Here is a 21,075-nt window from a genome sequence, read left to right on the forward strand (position 1 = left end):
ACCTTCAGACATTACGCATGCGTCTAGACGTCGGCGCATTGAGCCACTTATTCGCTCAAATATTCCTGGAGTCTCTCTGATTACCCTGCACGCATCGATGATGCGGTTTCTTAAGTCCTCTACATCGCGAACAGGAGTACGATAAACCAAATGCTGTAAATGGACCCAAATAAAGAAATCGGGAGGATTGAGATCCAGGGATTGAGCGGGCCAGTTATGTAGTCCTCCTCGACCTATCCACTGATTTGCATATGTTTCAGTTAAATGCTGACGTGCTACTTGACTAAAATGGGCGGGAGCCCCATTATGCATAAAAAACAAATCCCTTCTGACGCTCAAAGGAACTTCCTCCAGCAGTACTGGATGCGCTTCTCTTAAAAATTGAGGTAAACCAAATAAATTACTGGCTAAGTGTCTTTTTGGTAGTACAAAACGTCAGGTTAATTTCAATATTGTAATTTTTTCAGTGTTTGTGAAAAAAATTGTTATACAAACTTTATGTTCCCCCTTTAAGGGGCTGTATGTTAACAAGGGATGCTCCAATGAAGTTTCTTTATATGAAAGATCCTATCTTATTTTCGATGAGGAATCACCTCCTTGAATGTTTTACACTTATTCAGTTACACCCTGTATAATTTTCATCATTTTATATTTGTATTCATAGATATAAGCAGGTTGAGTTAACTATTCGTTAACTAACTTCAGTTAATGGTTCACACTTCGAAAATGAATAGACAAAAAAGACAACTCACCTTCATATATCTACACAAAGGCGGCGGTTCTAAATCAGTCAACAACAAATTCCTGGTGCCGATATCCATCGCGAGCACCAACCTAGTTTCGTCCAATTCATCCCCCTCAGCCATATATCAACTGTCACCGTAACCAAATCAGAGCACGATGGTATAAAAACGTCTGTTAATAAAATCGGTTTTCCGAAATCTAAAGTGACATGACGTCTGGTGCCAGACTGCATCCTTTCCACCACTATGACCTGTTTGGGCGGTACGGTGAGGATCTGCTGCCAGGGTAATATACAGGTCGCGTTAGTAATGGGGACGATGTCTTCAGGTTGAACCGACGATTTAACAGCGGGACTGACAGTTATGTCGTCTGCTGCCTGTTTCGAAAATTGCCAGAAGATCGAATCTGAAAAAACACGGTGTTAGCTTCTTTAAAATATGCCTAGCGTATACGAGGGCGGTCTGAAAAGTGTCTAACCTCAGCATGAAGATATCAGCACTTGTAAATAAAAGCGTGTGAACTTCCTTGTTCATCTGTTGACAGTTACTCGCCAAAATTTCAGCCATTTTGAATGCGTAGTTGTTATGTAACACTCGTTTGAGTAAGTTGATGTGAGTGTTTTTATGAAAATGGACAAAATCGAGTATCGAACTGTCATTAAACATTTGTTCATGGAAGACAATACACCTACGCAGATCAAAGATAAGTTGCATCCTGTGAATGGGGACTCTGCACCATCATTTACCACAGTGAAATTTTCGTAAGCTTGGGAGACGATGAAAACAGCAACTACCGAAGAAAATATCGCCAAAGTTCACCAAATGATGCTAGACGACCGCCGAATTACAGTGAGAGAGATAGCAGAGGTTATAAACATGTCAAAAGAATGCAGAAATGCAGAAAAGGAACCGGCTCCAAAAAAACAAAAACTGTTTTTTCGACTGGGAAAGTGATGGCGACTGCTTTTTGGAATAGTCATGGAGTTATTTCGATTGATTATCTTCAAAAAGGAAAAACCATTGCAGGAGCATACTACGCACCATTACTTGATGAGCTGAAGGCAAAACTTGCAGATAAACGGCCACATTAGCAGAAAAAAAAATCCTGTTTCACCAAAACAAACCACCATCCCAGACCTCAGCGGTTGCCATGGCGAAAATCCGCGAATTACGGTTTGAACTGCTTGACCATCCGCCTTACCCACCAGATCTAGCCCCAAGCGACTTTTTGTTCCCTCATATAAAAATTGCGCTCGAAGAACAGAGATGGGAGCACCGCTGGGAGACTATTTTCGCGTGTGTTAGAGATATTTTGAAGGGAAAGGACACTCAAAAAAATTTTTTTTTCCAAAGCATACGATAGGTTGCCTTTTATGTTTCGGGATTTGTTGCAATCTGGCAACTGACAGCTCTATCGTAAAGTTGGACATTTTTGACATACGTTTTGACATACGCGCGCTATTTGTGCTGTTTACAATAACTTAAAAGATTCATCTCGGCCCAAAAATTGAATTAAATCGTGAACATTTTCGTGCGATAATTTTTTTCAACTTTCGACGTGGATTAACTCATCAACAGTGCATGGATGAACCTAATTCAATTTTTGGCGATGAAGCTCCATCAAGGACCAGTGTTTATCGATGGTATGGTGAATTCAATCGTGGTCGTAGTTTACTCCAAGACGAATTTCGTGAAGGTCGTCCAAAATCAGTTGTTGTTCCGAAAACCATTGATGTTGTGCCCGAACTGATATTGCAATCGTGTCGATTGGTTGAAGGAAATGCTCAAAAAATAAGATCGCGGTGCTTCGAAACACATCTATGACATCGTAACAGGTGATGAAGCACTTCCAAGCAAATGATCGCCTGTTTTCTCGGAAAAACTGGACATGTCACAACCGTACCACTAGAAAAACGCAGACCAGTCAATTCTGAGTGGTACACAACCATTTGTTTGCCAGTTGTCTTCTAAGAAATCAGGAAAACCAACCGCCAAAGACGGGTCACTCTTCACCATGACATTGCAAGCTCTCACACATCGGCTCAAACAACTGCATATTTGAGCACTCAAAACATCGATTTGATGAGTCATCCGCCGTATAGTCCTGACTTAGCACCGAATGACTTCTTTTCATTCCCGCACGTAAAAAACAAACTGAGAGGTCAATGTTTTTCGACACCTGAAGAAGGGGTTGCTGCATTCAGAATGCATGTTTTGGAGATACCTCAATCAGAGTGGTAAAAATGCTTCGACAATTTGTTCAAACGCAAGCAAAAGTGTATAGATCTTCATGGGGAATATTTTGAAAAACAATAAAGTGATTTTCGATGATTAATATTTGCTTTTGTTCTCTAATCCCGAAATATAAAAGGCAACCCTCGTACTTTCAAACCTAGGAAAATAGGTAGATAAGTACCAATATACATTACAACCAAGAAAAAAAAAATTTAACAAGAGTTGCAAATAAAATACACAAAAACAAAAAATTTGTTCTTCATGAAAGTAATACCTTTTTTATTGGTAAATATTTTTCAGTCTCACACCAGTTTCTGAAATATTTTTATTAGGACAGTTTTACCGGAGAAGGAAACCGTATAAGAACGTGGATTTAACAATTTCGTGGTCAGTGGAGGGGTTTCAAAATCTTCTTTTGAAATCAAGTGGAAAGCGATACTTACCTAGCTTATTGTCATTTTCGATATCTCCATCTTGTAACATATCCCAGATCCACGTGTTGTAGTTAGGATCATTGACGGGAACAGAAGTGCTGCTCCCCTGTTTTGCCTTTTGACTGCTCTTGAACAATTTCTCTACTTGTATTGTCATAAACTTCTCCAAGTTCTCTTTCTTGTCGCCTAAAGCCTCGGCAACTCCTCCGCTGAACGCGATTGGCAGCAAAGTGTTTAGGTAGGAGGAGTTTGCAGTCGCGTCTGCCCGTTCTACTCTCGTTCCCTCGCTGGCCGATATGCAAGTGAAGTGAAGCGGCTGCGTTTCGATGAGACCCTGGAGAACCAAAGATTTCAATTTACCAGACAAAGGATAATTCAACCGAGTCTAACAAATCAAGGCATTCCCAAAAAAAAACAGATATTAATAATAGCTATCTCTATGATGAATATCAATAAAAAAATAAGCGGTGTAAGAATCTGTAGTATGACTCATTTGACAAAAGTATTTTGATTACTGAATGTCTGTTAAAACAAATGCCTCGCGCAATTAAAGTTACATGACAAGTCAGAATTAGTTTCTAACCTAATCTTCTAACTGTCAGTTCTCTAAAGTTTCCTGAACCTATAAAGTATTGAAAACGAACAGAAATTGAACTAAATAAGTTTTATCACTTTGACATTTTTTCAAATAATAATAACGAAGAATTTATTTCCTAACAATACATGTGTGACATGAGACATTACAAATATCTCCTTATCAAACCATGACTCATCACGATTTGGAACTCTTCACCCTCCTTCTATCATTTTTTGAGTTTATTAGACTACAAATGCTCTCAATGTCAGTTCACTGATTAAGAGAAGAGAAAATTCTGATATAATATTCACATACAAATTAATTAATGGTCTTTTTATATGCACTGAACTCCTAGATAAAATCCATCTACATGTGCCTACTAGACCTCTCAGGTATACTTATCTCTTTCACATTCCTTTCCATACCACCAACTATGGCATACATTCTCCCATCGATCGCACACTCAAAAGGATTAATGATAGAAAATTAGAAGTTACTGGTGATATCTGTTTAAAAAAATCTGTTTAAAATCTGTTTTTCCGTTAACCAGCTGTCGCACCCCTACGAACGACAACCCTCAGAAGTCGAAACTTGTGCGAGCTAAGGATTAACGAGGTCTTACCTTTTAACGTGTGATTCCTAACACGGGTTGGACGGTAGCAAGTGAAGATCGATCGTTCAGACTAGGGCTTGAACCACCGACCAACACGGCAGTCAATTCGAGTGAGTGAACAAAGCACCTACGCCGAACCGCTTGGCTACCGACTGACGTTATATACATTAAAAAGTAGTCTAGTCAACATTACAACATTTACTTGTGTATTAGGTTAGGTTAGCTCCAAAGTGAGCGGATCTATTCGACCCTCCACCGCAACCCCCAAGGGTTTATTGTGGCACATACCTATTCACACTCGACCAAATAAACCCACCTTCTTAACAAAGCCGATTAGTTTGTATTGTGAGTGGTCTTTCAGATCAGATGGTAATAGAACGGCTCTACCGAATTCTAAAAACCTGATTCGGACCCCAGCGGGGCAGGCACAAAGTAAATGCTCTGCTGTTTCATCATTTGTCAAACAGAGGCAACCCACACTGTCTTCCAACAGTCCGAGTCTCTGCATATGATGATTCAAATGATAGTGACTTGTAAGAAGGTCTGTTAGACATTGTAGTTCATCCCTACTGTAGTCCAACAACTGTTTAGTATCAAGCTTCGAAAGGTGAATAAACGCCTTGGAGTGAACCAATCCTGGAAGCTTCTGCCAGAAGTCCATTAATCTTCTTACCATCCAGGTGTTCAATGTTTGTTTGATATATATATATATATATATAAAGTATGATGAGCTGTTTTCTCGGGTTTCGCTCCGTGTTCTGTGTATTTTCTCCCCATAATCTGTGAAAACAGATTTCATATTCGATACCTTAACGGGGAGATAAGGTCAACTAAGAAGAAGAAGAACTCAGGTAAAACTCAACAACATTTAAATAGTAGGTAGTAGAGGGTTTATGGACTACTCTATCTCTGAACACGTAACGAATACCATTTTACCATTATAGTAAGAAGTGAGTTGAGCAAGGTCAACAAACTTCTGAACACGTAACAGCACACCTTGATACTGACAAATGAAATTTTGTCGAAACGTCGGTGAAATAAAGATGATATCACATACACGGATCAAATACCCGGAAAAACCAGTTCAGCATATATATATATATATATATATATATATATATATATATATATATATATATATATATATATATATATTCAAATGTGTGACTTATGTAAGAAATGATCTTGCATCTTTTGAAACGAATGGTTCTACTCATTATTTTTTTATATTTTATCTTTATTCTTTAATTTGTTATTCAAGTATGACTAATTATTATTTTTATTCTTAATATGTATATAACTATTGCAATTATTGACTTACCATATGTACATTATGTACCGATAATGGTTAATAAAATTATTATTATTATTATTATTATTATTACTTCACTCTATGTACATTATGTAATGGAGATAACCCGTATAAATAAATCAATAAATAAATTTCCTTGGATTGCAGAAAATAATTCGATATGTATTAGAAATGGTCCAGGATGTGACATATGTATACATCTGATCTTTTGGATAAAAAGGTATTATTTTCAGTCTCACTTACCCAGCTTTGTATACGATGTGATGCGATATTCTTATATTTCAGCTTCGTCGTGGATGTCGACAGGACATCTTTTGGATTTATAGTTTCTTTATTATAAGAAAAATTTGAGGCATTGATCGGATGAGGCGAAGAAGGTTCAGTAGTCACCTCCTGATTACCAGAATTCGATGTGACGATATACGTTGCCGAATTATCGCTCTTGAGGTAAGGTGGAGGTCCAACGTCGAAAAGCTCAGGCTCCATAGGGGTTCCATACAAGCCGTACCGTCCTCTTAACAACAAATGATAGGGATTTGACCTATTCACTAGTTCATTGGATATCCTACCGAGCAAGGACGTGCACTTGGCGGCTATCAGCGACTCCTTGTTCTTGCAAGTCACTTTCAATAAAAGACAGAAGAGCCATTGCAAACCTGCGGCCGATTTTATTTGATTTATGTAGTCTAGTATGGAGAAAATCGATGTGAGAACGGCCGATGAGAAACGTTCCCCTCGTGCGCTGCTTATGTTTTCGGCGCCACTGAAAGCATTGAAATCAAAAATCAAAATGAAGCTTTCAACTTTGATTTGTGCGTATGAATCACATCTTTGCATACGTCAATGACAGAAGGGCGGGAATCCTGAGAAATTGGTGTCAGGTGAGGGTTAGATTATTGGATTTTAAGGAAAAGACTTATCAAGTGACCTCCAGGATATCCAGGTTTGACACCTTTAGATTTCTTTCATGGAGTTACCTGAAATCTGACTCAAACTGGTCTTTTGGAACCTCACAGGGAACACTTCTCCAGATTTGATTAAAATGGAAGGAAAAATGATTAGATTAGATGGTTTTTCATAGTTCGAAACTTTTCAAGTGATCACTTTATGAGAAGACTAACCAAAATGACACATGGGGATTGCTATTGAACTTCTGCTGTGGAGATACTGGATTGGCCATTCATCTTTATATTTCATCATTTTGAAAATATCGCTGGAAACATGCAAATTTGACATACAATATATACATAATATATAAAAGAATAAATATTTTAGCAGTGCGAAAATCAACGGTAACTGAAAATATTCGAGATAAAAATATCTGAGTATATTCCCCAGATCTGAATACATTAACATAACTCATAAATCAATTATGTAACGATGGATGCTAATACTTAAACGCTTCTGTCAATGGAATCAAATTAACATAATACAGAAATACAGACAGTTCAACCGAGTTACTTCCTGCAGGAATGATGATTTGGAAATGAGGAAAATGTTGGAAAAACTGGTGTCAGGTGTGGGATATATTTCTGCTCAAGGGAATGAAGTAAGGGTTATTAATATTTCTGCTCCAGGGAGTGAGGAAAGGGTTAGAAGAACCGGTGAGAGATGTGGGGTAAATTATATTCAGAACCTCTGCCTTAGTGGCAGATGTGGCACAAAAGACTTCATTTGAATGTTTTTTCATACGTATTGTAAATAAAGTGTGGCATCCTCAAAATATATTGTTTTTTCTTGATTTGATCTTATATTTCCCTAGCCACAATAAACCCTTGTGGGTTGCGGTGGAGGGTCGAATAGACCCATTTACTTTAGACCACTTTAGACCTATATTTCCCTATATGTGAACATTTTTGTATAAAATAAAAATAACTATAGCTCAAAATCTTTACGCGATGGAAAATTTTTGATGTTGAAGTCGCAGTCAGAATGCTTCAATCTCTCATGTATAGCCAATTTTATTCGCAATTTTTTTCCCATTTGTTGACTATTGTTAACAAATATGTTTGCTCCTTACCTGCAAAACGTGATAATCAGCCTAACGCACTTGTGCGCCAAGCTCCTCCCTCCCAATAACACACATAGATGCAAAAACATGGTCAAGTTCTCCTCCATCATACTGACAAACTCTAACTGTTGATTCGGCGCTTCCCCATTATTACTTCTATTCCTGCTCAACCGTATACACGCTATCCAGTCCAACACGTCCAGCACCAAGCCTAAAACCTCTGAGCTCGCCTTCGAAACCGCAGTGAGGAGCAAGGACTGCGTGAACACGTTCGATTCCAACATCAGACTGCGCTGCGTCCGTTCATTAGCGACGTTAGAATGTTTCAATGTGTGGAGGGTAACTCCCAGCTCGTGGATCACGTCGCAACCCATGTAGAAGTCGTTCTTCCGCTTCGGCGTTGCTGACTTTTCGCCGGTATCGGTAGAAGGCTTATCGCTCTTTTTCGTTGCTGGTGCCGACGTCATCCTTGGAATTGACGGCTCTGACATGCAACAGCAAGTTCCTGACTTTGGTTTTGTACATTTTCGGGCTGGTGAGGGTCACGATGCCGCTCTGGTCGCTGAGATCTAGGTGCGAGGATATGTCTATAGGGCCTGCGAGTATCTCAGCATTGTGGGCTCTCAGATACTCTTGCGAGACCACGGGGTTTTCTACCCACTGCAGCATATCGATGGTTACGGTTTCGTCCACGGAGAACCTGACGTCCCGCTTGTGTCCTATGCCGCTTTTGTTCTGCCTCAAGAGAGTGATTTCGACTCTGGGCGAGCTCGTGCTAGGTTGCAGAGTGAAGTGCACGTCTACGTGGCCTAGCAACGTAGAGTTTGGAAGCGTGATTTCGAAAATGTGCTCGTCCCAAGTCGTCGTGTCAGTCAAAAGTCGCCAAGTTTTGGTTATTTGCTCGCCTTCGCCTTTGGACGAGTGTGGCTGTCTACGCTGCCGCAAAGACTGCTGAAATTCGCTCCAACACGGCGGCACGACTACGCAATAGCCGGATTTCAGGGGCTCGAACTCGCATAGCGACTTGAAGTTCTTCAGGTCCGGTAAGGCGATGATGTCCGGAGGTTTTTGGAAATACTTGACGAGTTCTGCATTATCGAGCGTGTCAAGCTGTTGCGTTAAAGTGTTTGAGTTGTCTACGGGCATGCCGAATAGGTCGTCCTCTTCGTGATCGTCGCTGGATTCGTTGTCGGTGTTGTTAAGAGCAAAGAAGTGCAGGGAACCTTTCCTGGTGGATGCGCATAACCTGTCTAGGCCTGGAAAAAAGAACGAATTCAGTTGAAATTTAATAATAATAAAATATGGTCTGCGACCATGAGTGATCAGGAATTGGAGCATTTCTCTTTAGGGTAGCTGCCCGAGCAGCTGATGAACTCGGTTTAGTTTTCGACCCTGTCACCGAGTTGGAACCCGTTCAGCAAAAAGCTCATATAAAAGCCGCAGAGATCACCTCACTTCTGCGGAAACACAAGGATAAGCCAATGTATGAGGCCTTCGTGAATAACATTGAAGACCTTGGCTTATCCAAAGAACCTAATTTTCGCTTTCCTTAGGTCTAGTGGGCTAAAGTCGGAAACTGTGGGGTTGCCAGGATGGTGTCTTCAACACCTTAGTCTACCGCAGTCGCGTGATGGGTATAGAGGTTCCTGATACAAGGTGCAAGGCCTAGTCTACCGCAGTCGCGTGATGGGCCTGCCGCGAGGTGTCCGAGACCCCAATGCACTTGCTACATATATAAAAAAAAGTTGATAGGCTACAATCAAATTAGTATTCAAGGAGAAACTCATCCTCAGAGTTTAAAGACATTGATATTTGAGGATTTAATGTCCCCAATAAGCTTATTATATAGCTTAACTAGTGACAGCTCGTGCATTGGAGAACAGGGGAGGCTAAAATCATAAAGACTATGTACACACAGAACAGCCTGCCGGAGGCGCGAAAATTTTTTGGGTACCGCACCTATTTAAAACAAAATACGTAATATTTGCATAAATGCAAACAAAAATTGTGTATTGCCGAAAATTATACGTATAAAACTGACCATTAAAAAACAAATACAAGGAAAAAGGGTTGTCTTTGAGTTATTTAATATAAATGAACTCTTCTCAGTCAATAAATAACACTTTTCTTTTCTAATATAACAGATTTGTTAAAAATTGCTGAAAACGATTGAAAGGTAATATCGGTAGTTTCATCAATTTCCCATGCAAAAAAAGAAACACTTTCAATCTTCTTGCTTATATTTTCCTTAATAATATATGCCACACTGTCTATAAGCTCATTTTGGATGGTTTTTGAGGTGCCCGAAAAACGCTACCGTTTAAAAAAGTGCCAAATTGTGAATCATATTTGCCCCATAACATTAAAAGTTCCTTGTAATTGCCGCGATTAATCGAATATTCGGTTTCATAATGTCCGCTAAAAGCTAATTCTTAGGGACCCAAATAAATCGTAATATCGATAAGTCTTTTAAAATCGACCGATTTTCCCTAACATGATTATTAAAAGAAATGATGGTCTCTTTTTGAGCTGTATCTAAAGCTGTTGCTATATTTTGTTTGTAAACAATTTTAATTTACAAGACGAAAATATATGCTCCTGAGATTTAAAATGTCTTTGTGTAGAACGAGGTAAATTTTTTAAAATGGAGTATCCTATTTTAGACCACGTTTGGTATTCGGTTTGTACGGAAAATAAAACACAGGGCCAACAATAAAGTTTTTCTCGTTTAATGGAGCCGGTTAACTAATCGCATTTATCGTACCAAGTAATATTAATTCCTCGATTTTGTCGATTATCTGACACTTCAATAGAAATCAAATTTGGTTGAGGCCTTTTCAGAGTTTTAATAATGTAAAATTTATTATCATAAGATAAAGACTTGAAATTATTTGTTAGCAACCAATCGACTATTCGTCAGGTTTTTTAATTTCGTCCAACTTATCCATAATAAATGGTAAAATAAACTTACCGAAAAGTGAAAACCTAAAAACACCTTGAAATTGAAAGAAAACTCTTTAAAGAGACATTAAAAATATTACCAAAAAGCACTGCTATAATACAATACTGCCCGTTTTATACACAAATAACAAATATTATCAAGAAACACTAAAACGATTCACCGAAATATTTTTCAGTCTCGGTCCGTCACGGCATCCCGTCCGAATAATTAAATAAAAAACAAACGCAGTCGTACACTAACGGAGACCAACTGGAGGCTAGCCTCCTCTAACGCTATAATTTCTGCAACTAAAATTACAAATCGCGACGTATGTCGCTGGTTGGATCTGTCTCGTGGAGCCTGTGTTTTTTAAAGCGGTCGGAGGCTTGGCTCCCTTGCAATGTATGGCATTTATTATTTCGGGTTGATGGTTAATTCGTTCATGGGCGGTGCTTTTGAGTTTTGTTGATGCAGGATACAGTGTGGTACGTACTATGTAGTGAGTGATAGTGTTTTTTCGGGCATATTATGTATTTATATTAAAAATTAATGGTAAAGTAATGATAAATGATACCCAAGCATTTTTAGAAAAAAATAATCATAATTATTTGTCAATATCTTTCAATTTATTGCGATGAATAGCCTCAAATTCCCTTGTCTCCTCTGACGAGCCGCCGCTAAGCTTAACCCCAATACACATGGGGTGATTCTTTGATACTGTCAATTTTGATGTAGTTGAGAGTTATTTCTGGTGAAATGTTCATAGATTTGCTCATTTCTAGGAATAATTGAAGTCTTGTTTTTTTATATATATCAGAGTTTGGTAGATATACAAACTAAGAATTGTTAATAAACTATAAAGAATGAATAATGGCCTGCAGTGTTCACTTGAAGATGCTGTATATTTTTTTTTCTATAAGCATTCTGACTAGAAGAAAATAATCTGAATGATTCAAAGTAATCATGAAATCTTTGATAGAAACAGTATTCAATAATCTTAGAAAACTGACTAAGTACCATTATGTAGAGTTACGTTAAAATATTATATTTTGAATATTTTTTTAAACAATTATTTCCTTGCTCTGAAAATCCTACCATTCTGTTCCGTTCATCACCCCCTTTTAATCGATATGCTGCACCCCTTTGTGATCTTGGTCACAATAACTAAAGTGCAGCCTTCAGATGATTGTTTTGATCATGACTTCTCCACTTATTTCAATAAACGTGAATTTTTCTCTAAAATAATGTGATAATTCCATTACTTTATCGTCATTCGTTGGCAAAATTATTCGTTTCAAGAGTTCCTCACTTTTTCCGAAAAGTTTCAAACAGAAATGCATAAAAATTGGACAAATAACAATCATACTCACAGAGAGTTGAGACTAAAAAGCAGTCACAATAATCCAAACTTTGAAAAATCAAAAGAGGCACTATCACATAAGCACATCACAAAATTTGTACTGTCAGAATGAAAAACTGACAAAACTCAAGTTAACATTGAAGATTAAATCTTCTAAACACAAAAATAATCAAGTAAAATATTACAACCAACATAATACTTCTTGAACGTGCAAGAAATCAAGTCAAAAATTACATATAGAAAGAAAATTAAAAAACTATACATGAAGTCTTTGGAATGTATAACGAATCCCCATTTGCTCAGTAGCAAAAAAGTTAAATCAGAGATAGTGAAAGGACAAAAATAGTTTCAAAAGAACATTCAAACAAAAACAGCTAAAAAACATTCAATGAGAAAAGAATAGCTACGGAATTCATTGGCATAGCAAGCAAATTCAACTAAAACAAATTATTGTGAAGAAGGATAATTAAACTGAACAGAATATACAGGGTGTTTTTTAACTACGGTACGAAACTTCAGAGGATGATTTGTAAGGTCGTTTTAAGAAAAAAGTTCTTATAAACATATGCCCGGAGTTGCTTCGTTTCTGAGATACAGGGTGTTGAAGTAAAAAAAAAACTGTATTTATAAAATATTATAAACATCCTTACATCGGTTTGGTTGAAATTTGCTAGTTATTCAACATGGTTTTTGCAAAGGCAAGTCCACTCAATCAGCTACTTGGAGATTCTTAGAAATCATATACGCTTCTTTAGATAGTGGTAAGCATGTTACAGGAGTATTCTTCGATCTGTCACATGCGTTCGATTGTTTAAATTTTAAATTCATCGAGAGAGGGGACTTTCTTAGAGACTTTCTTACAGATGTAGGATGTACAAGATTAAAGATATGAAATCAGACTATCATGACATATGTTTTGGAGTTCCTCAAGGCTCTGTGTTAGGTCCGCTGATCTTTCTAAATGATCTGCAGTGTGATCAACAGTGATCAACAACAATGATCAACAGTGTTGACAAAGATAGGGTTTTCATTGCTCAAAAAAAAGTTATTAGGAAATTACCAGGCATCCCTTGGAGGGAATCATGCAAGAAATTTTTCATTAGTCATCAAATTTTAACCTTTTCCTGCATCTACATCTTTAAAATACTTTTATATGTTCGCGAATGTATAACAGACTGTACTAAGAACTCATTCTATCATAGCTACTCAACTCGATATGCAGAGGAGTTGAGCATTCGTAAACATAAAACTATAAAATTCGAACATTCTCCCAAATATATGGGAATAAAATTATTCAATCGGTTACCAGACCATTTCAAACAGATGAACACTGTAGCATTTAAAAAAGCAGTTAAAACATTGCTTCTTTCTAAGGCCTACTATAGTATTTTCTCTCGGACCATCTTGACTGAATGGGCAATAACTGATAGGTAATTAATCTATTGCCGCAGTTGTATCGCCAACAGCATGTGCAGGAATAACTTCAGTGAAGATTCCATATATTGCCTGCCTCCTGTGATTCAGTGCCTCACATTCGCATAAGATGTGTAGAGCTGTTTCTATTCCTTCGTTGCATAATATACAGCGGAGGACTCCATTATACAGCCCCATTTTATTCAGGTGTCTTCTAAGCGGACAATGACCGGTTAGTAACCCTGTAATTATTCTAAGCCGATCCCTACTATATTGAAGTAGTTCTTCGGTTCTTTTCTCGGACGGTTCCCCAATGAAGGTTCTACTGTGTTTGTTGCCAGGTACTTTTGTCCAGTACTCTGTGTGCTTCTTATTGGTCCATATCCTAATCTGGTTTCGTACCACTGATTTTGATACCCCCAGAGCTGGTTCAGGACCTATATATGAAGTTGATGATCTGTATCTAGCGCATTCATCAGCTTTATCATTACCTGTGATTCCTGAATGCCCTGGCACCCAGTACAAAGTTAATTTGTTCCTGTTTGCAAGTTCGTTCAGTTCTTCATGGCATTTCCAGACCAGTTTTGATGTCACCTTCGGGTTTGTCCCAAACATGCAAGTCATTGCACCTTGCCTAGTTTGTTGATGGCGGTCCCCTGCTTCATCTTTGGCCACCAGACCAGAGATGCAAATGTTATCATGGGTTTAACCACCATCGTGTATAGCAAATATACCATGTCTGGTTTTAGCCCCCATGTTTTTCCATAGATGCATCTGGCGAGCATCAGTGCTACCTCCGCTTTCCTCTTTTTCCTGTCCAAGTGTTGGTTCCAGGTCAGTTTGGACTCTAGAATTACTCCCAGATAATTAACCTCCCCCCAGACTTGTACTTCTTCACCTTGAAGTTTTAGAGGTCCGAGACCCTCCGTTTTAGTCCTCTTGGTGAATGCTTCTATGGGCGATTTGGATGGGCTTATGTTAAGCCCTTCTTCTTCGGTCCATTTTGTTATAATATTCAGCGCCTGCTGCATGCATTCCTTCACTACATTACTGTATTTAACCTGGACTAAGATGACTAAGTCGCCTGCAAAGCCCAGTGCTTCATACCCATTGTGGTCCAGGAGACATAATAGCTCGTCCATTGCAAGGTTCCATAACAGATGGGAGAAAACCCCCCTGAGGACAGCCCCTTGCTACCTGTGCCACGACTGTTTCCCCCATAATGGTTGTATATACCAATCTTACCCTAAGCATGCAGTTTGTCCACCTACAGCTTGTCTTGTCTATCCCTCTGTTCCTTTAGATGAAGTAATAGTTTTGCCACATCAGTGAAAGTCAGAGTTGTCAATTAGCACCGATTTCATCATGAATAATTCTACTAACATTTTTACTATCGTTTTTTTTTTTCTTCAACGCTCTGTATCTCAGAAAGGAAGCAAAAACTTGTTTCAGTTTCGAAAACAAACTCGTAACTAGAATTCCACCAAACAGACAAAAACAAGTCTGACTCGCGTGTTTTGTTGTGAAATATTTTCTGTCGTTTCCACTACAATAACAGTTTTCATTATGCCCTCTCTGGACGATGTTTTTATAATGACCTGCTGTTTTTTTATAATGGGATATTTTGAGAGAAAGGACAAAAGTTGTCACCTCACAAACCACAAGCGGAGACTAAATCATCTGTTGGTAACAAATAAGACAGATGGGTATCCGCGGCTAAGCTAAACAGTGGAGACGGGAGTGGGTTAACCAAATTAGCAAATTTCAAATAGATCTTAATGGGCGACAGGTAAATTTAATCCTTCAGATACCCTAAGTAACTTACAATACCAATAACTTACCAATTAATATTGGAAATAAAAGATAAAGATCCCTAATATGATTTATTCAGTAATCCTAACTTACATGGATTAACCGACAACACTTCTAAGACAACAATGCGATATTCACACTACTACGCGATATTCAAATGTCAATACAAGAGCATGGTGTATATAACCACAAATTCAATCAGCTATAAATTATGGTAGTAACGACGCTTAAAAAAAAACTACAATACGTCAAGTAAAACTACCACGAAAATTGAGTAGGTGAAATCGTAAATACTAGTATGGAAGGTAAGACAATCTCGTTTGCGTCGCGTGAGCTCAGGCGTAGGCGCATCGGTGTCAACAAGCAATCGTGAAAGGAAGGAAGTACCTCAATTTCCGTTTCACAAATGAATCACCATATCAATCAGGTATCAATAAATAAACACTATATCAATAAACGATAAACAAACACTATATCAAACAGGTATCAGTAAACAGAAGGGCAAACAATTATTTAAATAACTCAGTATATCACAAATATTCAAATAAACCAAATAATAACTTGTGTGCTCCTTTTGGGCCACCCGGTATATGGTGTTAGGCTATCCAGTAGTTCGACGGAGGTGGATCACCTTGTAGTACGGCGGAGATGGATCACCCTGTAGCACCACCAAGATAGATCACCCTGTAGGGCACAACAAGATGGACCAGTAATGGCTCACCGAATAGGACCCCCAAAGGTAGCTGAACACCTCCAAGTCCGGAGAGTTTGTCAACAAGGTGTTCTACACCCCAGAAAAAAAAAATAAAACCCTTGGCCAAGGATTTTTCTATACGTTTCTTCGTGTGCGGTGCTCTGCACGGAAGTCCTACTGGGACTTGATGAGTAACTGAGGGCCTTCTTTTTCTTATGAACCTGATTTCAGAAATCCTTCCACCTGGCACAATGAGTTTGGTAACCACCACAAATCCTCAAAAGAGTTTAAGTTTCAGACTGCAAATATCCACACCAAAATGACCAATCAGTCTTCCACTATACAATCCTGACTTGTAGAAATAATCCCCGTGAAGGATGGCACAAATACAACCATATATATCCCACAAATCAGTCTGATGGTACACTTGAACTCTCAACCAAGTTCAACGAAGGTCACCCCCGAAATCCAAGAGACTGCCACATCTGACAGCTATCCAGTTGTTGCCACAGTGCGTCCAATCTACACTACAAGCACCAAGGGGGCGCTGTGCACAACATCATAAATCTATCAATTCCTCCACAGCCACTCGAGACATCATAAACAAGTCCATGACCTATCAAAACTCCTCAAAGCAATGCAACCCTAAAACTACCCTTGATAATTTGAGTAACCGATCAATCCCTCACCCGTGAACAACTGTAGAACTAGTTCGGTGTAAGTCGTCGGAACGACACTACGAAATTTCGGCAGATGTCAACCAACAGCTGCCTCTTAACCTTGTTATTGAATGTTTACAAAAATATTGACTCCAACCTATTTTCAACTATTTACCGATCCTTATTCATGCCATGGAATAGAAACATATTAGGTAAGTCGCCACATCTTTTCCATTCAGTACGAATATTTGAACATTCATATTATGCAGAATATTTACCGAAATATCAAACAGTATTCAGAAACCCAGAGCTAACTAATATTGTTTTTCAGGCGATATGGCTCTAATACGTAGTAATCCTTCTGGATGTGATGAATAACAATCTATGCAAAAATATTCTTGGGAAAGTATAGAGAATAAGGCAGACAATGGCTGAAAAATGATAGGTGAAGTAAACTGAGAAACAAACAATAACAACTATTTCAACCTAGCGAGGAATTTCGGATCTCCAACGTCCATTGGCAATAGGAGAATGCGTAAGTACTGGTCAAGCAGTTAGTCAGGGAGCATACATATATTCTTGTACATTTCAGGTATGGTTTTCTATGGAACGGAAGATTCCCAGTACTATGATGTTGAATGAATAAAATAAACTTGTAACTGAATTACATTGTTAACATCCTCTGAATAAAGATCTTAAAAGGTAAGGTAGTGTTTTGAAAAGTCACATAGGATCAGTTTTGATCTAGTGCTAAATTGAAACGTAACAAAGGGTTGAAAGTGAAAAAACCAAGATACTGAATGAGATCATTGTTAGGAAGATGAAAAGATTATGGAACAGAAGAAATTATGACAGATTTAATGAATGATGAGAGAGAAATTAATAGAAAAGTCGGATCATCGAAATTTATATAAAGCTTTGAATAAAGTAATGTCACATGAAGTCACACATAAAACTTGTGAAGATTAAAATCAGTTTTTGGGCCTGAGTTAGTGATAATTTGATAATTTAATCGATAATTAAATCGATTCAGTTGGGACTAAACCATAAAGTGCCTGAAATTAGCCACATCTGGCAAGACAAGTATATAAATAACACCCTATCAGAGGCGTACGAACAGTAATTGCTACATGTAGTAAAAATTGTGAAATAACTGATCTTTTGCCAGGACTATAAATGGTTATTATAAGTAATAAATTAAAAAGTAAAGCAAATAGGACCAGTCACAAAGAGGTACCTTGTGGTACCCCTGCACCTACAATACTAGGGAGCAAGTATTGAAAAAAAAACTTACTGTTGCAATACACAGCAGAGACGAAGTCCTCCTCCTCGATTTTAGCAAAACAGATTGTCTTCAACGTTGACAAATTAACGATCCTCACAACTCCATCCACACAAACCATAACGGCATTACCTTTCGCTTCGCAGGACCGTTCGAGAACGACGCCCAACTTATAATCCGACGGCAACAAGTTGATTTCTACAGGCGTCTCGGCACTGGAGAGTTCTTTAACCAGCACGGGCTCCTCCTTCACCTTCACCATTTTATCTGTGAAATCCAAGGAGTAGATCATGAGGAAGCATCGAGGGGCATAACAGTTTATGAGAGAGTTTTTCAGTACGACCAGCAAATGAGTTTGATCGAGTGTAGTTATGATGTCGGTGACTTCGAGGTCGGGTTTGCAGCACTGTTCTGGAAGGCTGACGCACTGCACGGCTCGGGAACACTTCAGTGTCTTGCCTGACAGGTTATTTGCCACCTGGAATGATAATAATGAAGAATTTATCACCTAAAAAATTCAATGAATAATGAGAAATGAAACTTTCTATGTTTTTTACCACTTTTATTTGTAACTAAGGTTACTGCAGATTCGTCCAATGTAAAAACTAAAACTCAGTTTCTAGTTTAATGTAAAAACTGAAAATTCAGTTTTTAGTTTAATGTAAAAACTAAAAACTCAGATTTTTGTTTAATGTAAACAACTAAAAAAACCCAGATTTTAGTTAAACGCAAAAACTAAAAACTCAGTTTTTAGTTTAATGTAAAAACTTAAACCTCAGTTTATAGTTTAATGTAAAAACTAAAAACTTAGATTTAGGTTTAATATAAAGAAAACTAAATGTAGAAAATAAAAAGTCAATTTTTAGTTTAATGTAAAAACTTAAAGTTCAATTTATTGTAAAAACTAAAAGTTCAGTTTAATGTAAAAACTAAAAACTCTTTATTAGTTTACTGTAAAAACTCAGATTTTAGTTTACTGTAAAAACTCAGATTTTAGTTTATCGCAAAAAATAAAATCTCAGTTTATAGTTTAATGTAAAAACTAAAAACTCAGTCTTTAGTTTAATGTAAAAATTAAAAACTCAGATTTCAGTTTAATGTAAAGAAAACTAAATGTAAAAACTAAAAACTCAGTTTTTAGTTTAGTGTAAAAACTAAAAACTCAGATTTTAGTTTAATGTAAAAACTAAAAAACACAGATTTTAGTTTATCGCAAAAAATAAAAACTCAGTTTATAGTTTAACGTAAAAACTCAGTCTTTAGTTTAATGTAAAAACTAAAAATTCAGATTTCAGTTTAATGTGAAGAAAACTAAATGTAAAAACTAAAAACTCAGTTTTTAGTTTAGTGTAAAAACTAAAAACTCAGATTTTAGTTTAATGTCAAAACTAAAAAACCCCAGATTTTAGTTTAACGCAAAAACTGAAAACTCAGTTTTTACTTTAATGTAAAAACTCAAAACTCGGTGTATAGCTTAATGTAAAAACTAAAAACTCAGTTTATAATTTAAAGTAAAAACTAAAAATTCCGTTTTGAGTTTAATGTAAAAGCTAAAAACTCAGATTCAAGTTTAATATAAAGAAAATTAAATGTATACACTAAAAACTCAATTTTTAGTTTAATGTAAAAACTAAAAGTTCAGTTTAATGTAAAAACTAAAAACTCAGTTATTAGTTTACTGTAAAAACTAAAAACTCAGATTTTAGTTTATCGCAAAAAATAAAAACTCAGTTTATAGTTTAATGTAAAAACTAAAAACTCAGTCTTTAGTTTAATGTAAAAACTAAAAACTACAATTTCAGTTTAATGTAAAAACTGAAAATCCAGTTTTTAGTTTAACGTGAAAACTACATGTAAAAACTAAAAATTCAGTTTATAATTTAATGTAAAAACTCGGTTTTTAGTTTAATGTAAAAACTAAAACCTCAGTTTTTAGATTAATGCTATAGGACAAAACTGCAGTAACGTTAGTTACAAATAAAAGTGGTAAAAAACATATAAAGTTTCCATTCTCATTTTTCATGATGATCTCCTACCACAAAGTAACGGCTACCTACAACCATCAATTTATTTCAAGAAATGTAATATTATCAACATTGAGCAAATAGAAAATTGGAGCATCTTACCTCTGCGATATGATCAGAAATACTAAGAGCGCTCTCCAGACTGCTCAGCTGTCCATTGGTTAAGGGATGGCTGCTGGAAGAAGAGTCTGTTTTGGTATTATTAATCTCGTCGAACATGAGCAGTCTTGGACCGGTGTGTGATTTCTTTGAGCCCAGAGAGGGTGGTAGAAAAACTTCATCGCTTTCGCCGGTATAAGAGTCTTATAGAAAGACGACAGCTGTTTCATGAGGTTATATCCTGGTAGCTCTTCAGAATCCAACTCGATCGTATCCACGTTGCTGAATAAATTTGCGATTTTCTCGTCCGTCTCTGCCTGCTCGATTTTATCTTCAGGAGTGAATGCCGTGAAAGTATTTTCAAAATTCAATTCGTTTTCAGTCTCTTCCTGTTCTTTGCTATACATGAAATCGTAGACGACCAAGTATTTTTTGTGTCGTTTGTTTTTTCCTTTTCTATATCTGGAGTTATTTGAAGACTCTTTTCAGACTCGCATGTGAGATGTACACCACATATAACTGTAGGGCGCGGTGGTTTTGTACTGTATAATTCGTCGCTTACTATGCACAACGATTTGATTTTCTTTTCAATTGGGAGTTTTTCTGCAATAAGAAGTTATATTTTAGTTGACCTTTACACAATCAATCAACAAATTATTTTGAGAGATCTTCTGCGATATAGGAATTAGAGGTACTAGTGAAAATTATTCAAAAAATAAATCTTATACGAGGTCTGTTAAAAAAATAAGGTGAATTTGCATTTTTCTCAACATATTTTTCATATGCAAATTACTGAACAGATCATTCTTTGCCCTACTAAAACTAAAGCACCCTCCACATCTATCACATCTAATAAATCTAAATCT

General features: G+C 37.1%; 1 protein-coding gene across 1 annotated transcript in view; it reads right to left on the minus strand.

Annotated features, from left to right (window-relative positions):
- Window positions 1-21,075, minus strand: part of Bruce (BIR repeat containing ubiquitin-conjugating enzyme) — an 86,417-nt gene that overhangs the window by 50,512 nt on the left and 14,830 nt on the right. Inside the window, 10 exon segments of the mRNA XM_074179653.1 lie at window positions 753-859; window positions 862-1,149; window positions 3,422-3,746; window positions 6,158-6,677; window positions 7,935-8,360; window positions 8,362-9,181; window positions 18,099-18,564; window positions 20,213-20,400; window positions 20,403-20,642; window positions 20,645-20,812. Coding sequence (XP_074035754.1) covers window positions 753-859; window positions 862-1,149; window positions 3,422-3,746; window positions 6,158-6,677; window positions 7,935-8,360; window positions 8,362-9,181; window positions 18,099-18,564; window positions 20,213-20,400; window positions 20,403-20,642; window positions 20,645-20,812 — 3,548 coding nt within the window.

The sequence above is a fragment of the Leptinotarsa decemlineata genome, unplaced genomic scaffold, assembly GCF_025532065.1.
Source record: "Leptinotarsa decemlineata unplaced genomic scaffold, Ldec_3_MD MMD2_tig00026282_RagTag_RagTag, whole genome shotgun sequence".
Classification (NCBI taxonomy): Eukaryota; Metazoa; Arthropoda; class Insecta; order Coleoptera; family Chrysomelidae; genus Leptinotarsa; species Leptinotarsa decemlineata.